Source organism: Rousettus aegyptiacus, unplaced genomic scaffold (assembly GCF_014176215.1).
Source record: "Rousettus aegyptiacus isolate mRouAeg1 unplaced genomic scaffold, mRouAeg1.p scaffold_m13_p_6, whole genome shotgun sequence".
Taxonomy (NCBI): domain Eukaryota; kingdom Metazoa; phylum Chordata; class Mammalia; order Chiroptera; family Pteropodidae; genus Rousettus; species Rousettus aegyptiacus.
In genome coordinates, this window is record NW_023416309.1 from 59,922,333 (window position 1) to 59,930,212 (window position 7,880).

Genomic DNA, 7,880 nt, shown 5'->3' on the forward strand with positions numbered 1-7,880 from the left:
CGCCTGGGGACGCCCTCCCACCCCGCGGCCTTGGTGTCCTGACGCTGTCTCCGGAGCGGCGCCGCGGCCCCGGCGCGCGGCCGAACTCACCGTCCTCCCTGTCGTCAAACACCGGCCTCCGCGCGGTGGCCGCCGACATGGACGAGCCCATCCTCTTCTTCCACTTGCTCCACGCGAACAGGGGGCGCGGCTGCGCGCGGCCATCGCCCGAGTCCCGCGCTCGGGTCTGGCCGGCGCCGGACGGCTGCAAGGCCAGGGGCGTGTCGGGCCCCGCGGGGCGCGTGCGGCCGGGGGGCGGCGAGCCTGGGGGCGCCGAGGCGCTGCTGCCCCTGCGCTCGGCGCCGCTCCTCATCGCCAGGCCTGGGTGCGCGCCGCAGCCGGAGCCCGGGACATGGCCCGCCCGCCGGGCGGGAGCGGGAGCGGGAGCGGCCGGCAGCGCCCGCCGTGCGCCCCAGCCCCGGCGCTCGCGGGTCCTGGAGGCCGTGCGGGCTCCGCCGACTGAGAGCGCGCGGGGGCGGGACCGGGGCGGGGCCCGCGGGAAGGAGTAGGGGGGAGGCCTGGAGCGGGGGGCGGGGACAGGGCGGGACCCGCGCGCGTTGCGGCGCTGGCGCGGTGTCCCCGCCGACCACCTCGGGAGGGGCCCGGGCCGCTCGGACTGGGCAGCGGGGACGACAGCTAGGGAGGGAAGGCCATGGTCCCCTCCGAGTGCCCCGGAGCCTCGGGGACGGGGACAGCGTCGCCCAGCAGAGCGGCGGAGACTATGGGGTCTCCTCCTCGGGCCTCTCCATTGCTGGCGCCTTCGTGAAGAAGGCGGCCCCGGGATGGGGCCGAGCGAAGCGGCTGCGCTGCGGCAGAGGCCAGGTCTCGCTCGGGACTCGCAGCCCCGCGGTACCGGGCCTGGTGCGGCCCCCTCCCTGGGCCAGGTGAAGGCTGGGGGGCCGGACGCGGGAGGGGCGGCGGCGGGCTGGTGCGCGAGCCCCTCCCCACGCGGCCTGCACCGGGCCTCGCTGCGCGCGCGCACACGCACTTGCGCGCCGGGGGTCGCGGCGGTGCTGAGCACAAGCACCCGCGCTCAGCGTCCGCGGAGCTGGGTCCCTGGTCCGCTCCCAGCGCGGCCCGCGTGGCACTGGTCCTGAGCTGGAGCCCCTGGCACAGGTCCACGCGGTATGCTCGCTTGGGGACCGTGTGCCTGCGTCGCCCACGGTTCCCTGGCCCTATCTATACAGCTCGTATAGGGGCCTGGGCGCTGACTGCTGAGCTCTTTCCACAGCCTTCGCCGCGTATTCGGGGGCGCGGGGCTTGGTGTGACCCCACGCGCCACCGCGCGTTGGCACAGCCGCGTGAGACCGCGCGTAAAGTGCTCAGTACAGGCAACGCACCAGGAGATCTGGGCCCTTTGAGTGTCGCCCAGCGCCCTGCGCCTGACACCTCGTCACTGAAGAATCCATCGCTTCAGTATGGGTTGTGTGACTTTTGGAAGCCTTCGCTCCTCAAATTCTGCCTGGGAGCCAGGTTCCCTCCTTCCCTGTGAGGCTCTGGAAGAGCCCTCTGCGGCGCGGCGCGTGGTTCACAGACTGCCCAGGCTCACGGAGCCCATGGGGCTCTCGCGTTGCCGCCCCTCCCTCTGCCCGCATCCTGCAGCGCCTGAGACTCTGTCCAGGCCTCGCAGCCCCACCTGGCCCCCACCTGCGGTAGAACTCAGTCTCCTGCCATGGTGGGGGATACGTCGCCTCCCCACTTATAAATCTGCTGTGGCTGCTCGCCCTGCCTGATCAGCGAAACGGGAGCAGAGGTGGTCTGTGTCCTTCCTGGGCCACACTTCAGGGGCCAGCGGCCGACTGGCCATCGGTTGACCACTGGGGGACCGCCAGCCCACCAGCCTAGCCTGGGTCCTGAAGAGCGAGGGGAGAAATCCGCACGGGGCTGAGCCGGCGAGGTGCGCCGCGGTACCTGTATAGCGGCGGCGTGGTAACCTAGGCGGGCTGCCGCCACCACCTGCTGCAGGCCGGTTGCCTGGCCAACACGCGCATCCGGTCTCGGGGCAGATTTCCCACGTGGGGACCAGCGTCCGCCGGAGCTTGCGCCTCGCCTCCTGAGCTCCTGCAGCGCCGTGTGTCCTCGGCCCTCTCTTGAATCCCACTCCCCCTTCCCGGCAGCCACACAGCACCCAGAAGGCGAGGCGCAGCACCCGCACCCGGGAGCTCCTGGAGGGGTTTCCTCTCTCCGCACAGCAAGTGCGGGGGTTCTGAAAGGGAGCGTGGCACAGGGAGGCGCCCGTCAGAATCCGCCAGGCCGCGTGCAGCCTCCACGCAGCCTGGGGAGCTCCAGGGCAGACCCGCCACAGTTCTCTGCTCCTCTCCTGAGGACACCCCGTAAAGGGGCAGACAAGGAATACAAAGGTGTGACCCTGCAGCTCAGAGAGGGAACACGAGAAGGGATTCTAGGAGGAAACCATGGCGACTAGTGAATACTGGAGACGGGGATGTCAGGGCAGTAAGGGGAGCAGGGGCCTGACCGCGGCGGGTGGCAGGGGCGGGAGGGGCTGGGGGGAGCAGCAGAGACCCCGGCGCCTCTGCCAGGGGCAGTTGGGGCCGGAGAGTCCTTCTCTGCTAGAGGTACCAGGGGCTCCTGACTCAGGGACACTAGGCAGGCCCAGCAGAAGATGGGGTAAAGCCCCCGGCAGGGACCAGCGGAGACATCTGTACACTGACCCGAGAGCCCCAAACAGCGAGCCAGGCACCGCGGGGTGGTCAGGAGGTAGGGACAGTCCCCTCCAGAGAAACGGAGCAGCCCCTTAACGCGCTGGGCCCCGACATGTGGGGTTCCTCGGTGGGCTCCAGCAGGAAGCAGGGCCAGCCCAGCAGAGGGCCCTGCGGCTAGGCTGTGGGCCTAGGGTGCAGCTCTCCCACCAGCCGCGAGCCGCCTGTACCGGCCCAGTGCGCCGTCCAAGGCTGCGCAAGGGGGCGATGGTGCGAGCCGGGACAGGCTGAAATAGGGGTGCCCATGTGTGTAGGAGACAGAGAAAAGGAGAGCAGCTGCCTCAGCCACAAGCAGACCAGGTCTCTGCACCCCTGAAGCTGACTGTGAGGTTTGAGGGGGCTGGAGGGGACTAAGCCTGGTCCAGGGGCCAACTGTGAATAGAGAAGAGACAAGGTCAACAGAGCAACCCCAGTGTCCCTGGGTGCCCGCACTGATCAGGAACTCATCTGTCCTGCTGCAGTGACGGGAGACGGTCCCCGGCCCAGGGAAACCGCGCCGCAGCGTCCAGCAGGGGGCGCACAGCCCGGAAGTGGGCAGTGCGTGAGCGAGCGGCGCTGCAGCTGGGGAGGTCGCGCAGGGGTCTGAGCGGGTGACCTGTTGCCAAGACTCGGGCATGAATGGGCAGCCCTCTGGAGCCCTTGGTGGGAACGAGCGAGTGGAGTGTGAGGGAAGGAGGGGCCGCTGGCGACAGCTGTGTCCCCGAGGGGGAGCCTGCAGAGCGGCGGGGCGGTTTGCACGTGCAGCTCCGCCGTGAAAGCCAGCCGGCGTGGGCGCGGGTCTGTCCCTCGCCCAGAGCCTTGCTCCCTGGGCCTTTGACGTTGGGTCAGCAGCTGTCACAAAAGTGGCACACAGTACAGTTGCTTTGGTTTCCGCGTGCACCCCATGTGAACACTGGGCTTCCCACACCGCCCGTCGTGCCTTGTGAGGGGTCCGTTTCCCAAAGTCCCCTCAGGCTGCAGAAACCGGAAGTTCGCGTGCGACCGCTCGCCACCCGTCTGCAGAACCCTTTGGCTGCCTCCTGCTCGGCAGAAGTGGAAAGCAGGTCCCCGGCCCCGCCCCCCACCCCGGGCTGTGGTGGGACGTGGGATGAAGCACAGGTGCAAGGCGAGGACTTGGAGTCACTGTTGGGACACCTGGTGGCTTGGTGACAGCCGTGATTCTCGGGCCATGGGGCCGCCTGGCTCCTGTTGATGACGCTAGAGCATGAACAGGGACAGGCGAGAACGCGGCGGAGAACAGGAGCCGCTGGGCCACCTGAGGAACCCTCCCCAGACCCAAGCACGGACGTCCAAACTCCACCAGCCTCCTGGTGCGTCCGCTTCCAGGGATGTTGTGACACGGACCACGTACGGGAGGCTGGAAACAACAGAGATGCACCCTACACAGCCTGGGGACCGGAAGGCTGAGCTCAGGGGCTGAGAGGAAGGCCCCCTGTCTGTGCCTCGGCTTAAACACAGCGGCCACGCCTCTCCGCCCCGCAGGCCCCGCCCCGCGACCCAGGTGCACGCCCCGCTGGCTTCTCCAGGGGCCTCTCTCTCCCTGAGGTGCAGATGACTGCCTTCTCCCTGTGTCCCCACACGGTCGTCCCTCTGTGTCTGTCCTGATGTCCTCTGTACAGGGCACCAGTCCTATTGGAGTTGGGACCCACCCACGTGACCTCATGTTACCTCTGTAAAAATGCTGTCTCCAAACAGGGTCACATTCTGAGGTGCTGGGGTTAGGGCTTCAGTGTATGAATTTAGGGGGTCACACTCAACCCGTCACACCCACCATGTGCCCCCCCCCCGCCTGAACTGTGGGCCTCTCATCATTCACACCTGCGAACTAACACCCGGCGCATGTGCTCTGGGGGTCTCCTGCAAGTTCCTGTTCCCAAGGTGCACTGCGGCTGCGGCAAGCAGCCGCCGCGCATCCGTCCCAGGGCCGTCCCTCGCCCCGGCCGCTGGTGTCCTGTCGCTCCTTGCTGGAGTGAGTGAGGCTGCTGTGAACATCTTTGCCTGTGTCCCGACACGTCTCCATTTGTCCCTCTACAGGCCTCAGAAGGGCACGTGGGCTCCAGCCCTTCGAGCTGGGCAGACGCAGCCCAGATGCCCGCCAGGCACCAATGGACATCTTGGGACAGCAGCAGGACCCGCGGCTCACACACGGGCTGTCACCAGACTGCCTCGATTTTGCAGCTGAGAGAGCACGAAATGGTACCTCGTTTGGGATAAACTTTCGTTTCCCTGCTAGCTGGCAAAGCGGGGTGTCTTCGTATCTTTACTGGCCATTTGTTTCCCTCTACTCTGAGTTGTTGTCGGTTCATACATTTTACTATTAATCTAAATGGATTTATTTTTATCTTTTTTATTGAATTACCGTTCTTTATGCATTCTGCATATTGACCTTTATCGGATTACATATTGCGCACACCAATCTTTATTGGATATAAAAATTGCCAACAGCTTCACTTGTTTTTGGCTCAACTTTTAACTTTCCTTACGCTGTCATTTTGATAAATGAGAGGAGTTTTAATGTGATGCATTTATCAGTATTTTTATGGTTAGTGCATTTATGTCTTGGAGATCCGGCTGGCCCTGGGAGCGGCAGTCTGTCCCCAGCCGGTGAGCCCCGGATGTCAGAGCATGAAGGGCACAGGAAACAGAGCTCACACAGGGACGGGGCTGCCCTCAGGTGGTGGTGCAGTCAGGGCCGGGAAGACGACTGGGGGGGGGGGGGACTCGGAGCAGGTGAGCCCACAAGCCGTACCTGGGGCCGGCTGTGGTTAGCGCTCGGTCTCCACGTGCCTTCGCTCTCACAGGGGCCGTGGTGACAGTCAGGTCTTCGCATAGGAACATCAACCCAGCTTATGTCCACCTGCCCTGGAGCGTCCCCTTTCCCGCGTGCACAAGGTCGTGGCCACCCTTGACGGCGGTCGGCGGACTCCTCGCTGGGTGCAGGGGCTGTGGCGCTGCAGCCTGTCCTCCTCAGAGCCTGCTTTCTCCTTCAATCAACACGTCTCGGTCTAAACGTGGCCCAGGCCTGGGAATGGGCCGGGTGTCACGGGTGTCGTGGGTGACACGGGGGCCCTGGTCTATCCCTGACTCCTCAATTGTCCCGGCGAGTGGTGGCCTTGTGGTTGGGCGCGGGTTCCACCCTGGGGTCCCCACTGGTGTAGGCAACACCCACGCTCGCCGGCACGTCAGCTCATCCCTGCACCCCAGCAAAGACAGCTCCTTCGGGGGTGTGCTGACACCGGCTGTGGGAGACAGTGCCGCCCAAACACGTCCGCGTCCTAACCCCCGAAACTTGTGGACACGCCAGCTACCTGGCACGAGGGACCATGTACACATGACTGAGCCGAACACGTTGGGACGGGAAGAGTACCCTGGGTCCTCGTCAGACGGGGAGGAGGCTCAGCGTCAGGGCAGATGTGACGGAGTGAGGACGCTGACGGGAGGGGCCGCGGCCAAGGGCTCAGGAGGCCCCGGACCTGGAGGAGCAGGGAGCCCACTCCTCCCCGGAGCTTCAGGGGGAACTCGATTTCGCTCGGGGAGACCAGGTCGGACTCTGGCCTCGGAGCCGTGAGGTGGTAAACGTGGTCGTCGCACGCTGCGGAGCTTTGGGTGGTCTGTTACAACAGCAGCGGGAAACAGATTCGCTAGTGCCGCGACGCAGTGTTTCCCCCGGCCACGTGTGGCTTCCAGGATGCTGAACGCCCAGACCTTGGTCTGAAAATGAGCTCACGTCATCGGCCTGTTCAAGCAAGACTTGGCGTTTGAGAGCTTCTAGTCGGACGCCGGAAACTAACGCCTTCAGTGCCTTCGACGTCGGTTTGTGTGAGAGGCGTTTGCCGTCTGTGCGACCGGGCTCCTGGAGCAGCAGCTGCACCCGTCTCCCCTGCTTTCTCTTCACAGTGTGCCGTTCATCAGAAATCGCTGAAACGTGACGGCAGCTGGTGATTCAGGGGACACGCTTTCATTCATTCGTTCACTCATTCATTCAAAGTGGACTGGACGCCCACCTGCCACCGGGCACTGTGCTCGCCCCATGGCCCGGCCTCCGCCCCTGGACGCTCCATGTGGCTCTCCACAGGCGGAACCCCCCAGAAGACACCCCAGGGGCCCCCAGGCTACAGTATAAGTTCCCACATAAGCTGGTTCTCACTGCAGTGATTGGGCTTCCAGGGAGGGAGGGACAGCTCCAAGGGACACGAAAGGGAGTCAAAGCCACGAGTCTCAGTGGGCGTGGGGCGAGCCCAGCCATTTCGGGGACATCACCGGAGGCGCACTCCTCGGCATGAGCCCCCAGGAAGGATTTGGTCACCCCAAAGAAGAGGAGGGGACATCTTTTCTCCGCTGTCTTAATTCTTTGCAAGGAACGATGACACATTCCAACTGCGGCACTTTATAACAAGGGCCCAGCGGGCAAAGCCGAGCCTGGTGAAATGGAACCAGATGCTCAGAACACTGTCAGCACCTCCCCGAAAATCGATGGCCACTTGGGAACCCGTGAAACTTGCCTAGAGATGCTAAGTGTCCTTATTTTCAACTGTCTACAAAGCAGGCTTCAAGCTCTAAAAAATCTGATGACTCATTTCTCTCTTGATGTAGGAGAACACTAGTAACCAGAAAACCATCAGGCATAACTTACGGCATTTTCACACTGAGGTATAAGACAGGAAAACCAAAACTCTTTCGTAGAACGAAACTCTTTCATTGTCCTTTATTTGGAAAACATTTACATTTCCTGGGCGGAAGGCATTACAAGTTCACGTTCGGAGACCTTCCGCGAGTCCCTCCACTCCTGGCTACAACAGATCATTCAAAAAAAAAAAAAAATGTAAAAGCCAAAACACTTTCATAGATCAGAAGTGAAGCGGAAGCGCCGAGCGGCTGGGCGGCTGGGACTCCGGGCCTGCGGGGCCCAGAACGGGCGAAGGCGCTGGTCCCCTGTCCCTGGGCAGCGGAGGGTCTACGGCGCCCCAAGGGCAGTGGACAATGACAGCCGCGAGCACCCCGTGAAGTCAGGGCTGGAACGAGTGATCTTTTTTACAAGGGGATGTTTATTTTAAAATCTGTGTAAAACTCTTCAGTGGCTTCCGTGGCTGGTACTTTTGGTTGCCCGCTCAGCGGCCAGCC

The 7,880-nt window shown here is 63.8% G+C and overlaps 1 protein-coding gene across 1 annotated transcript in view; it reads right to left on the reverse strand.

The window, feature by feature from the left end:
* STK32C (serine/threonine kinase 32C) overlaps positions 1-446 on the reverse strand; it is a 39,667-nt gene extending 39,221 nt beyond the window's left edge. The window contains exon 1 of the mRNA XM_016157544.2: positions 91-446. Coding sequence (XP_016013030.2) covers positions 91-352 — 262 coding nt within the window. The 5' untranslated portion in view covers positions 353-446. The remainder of the gene's footprint in view (positions 1-90) is intronic.
* Positions 447-7,880: the final 7,434 nt, after the last annotated feature.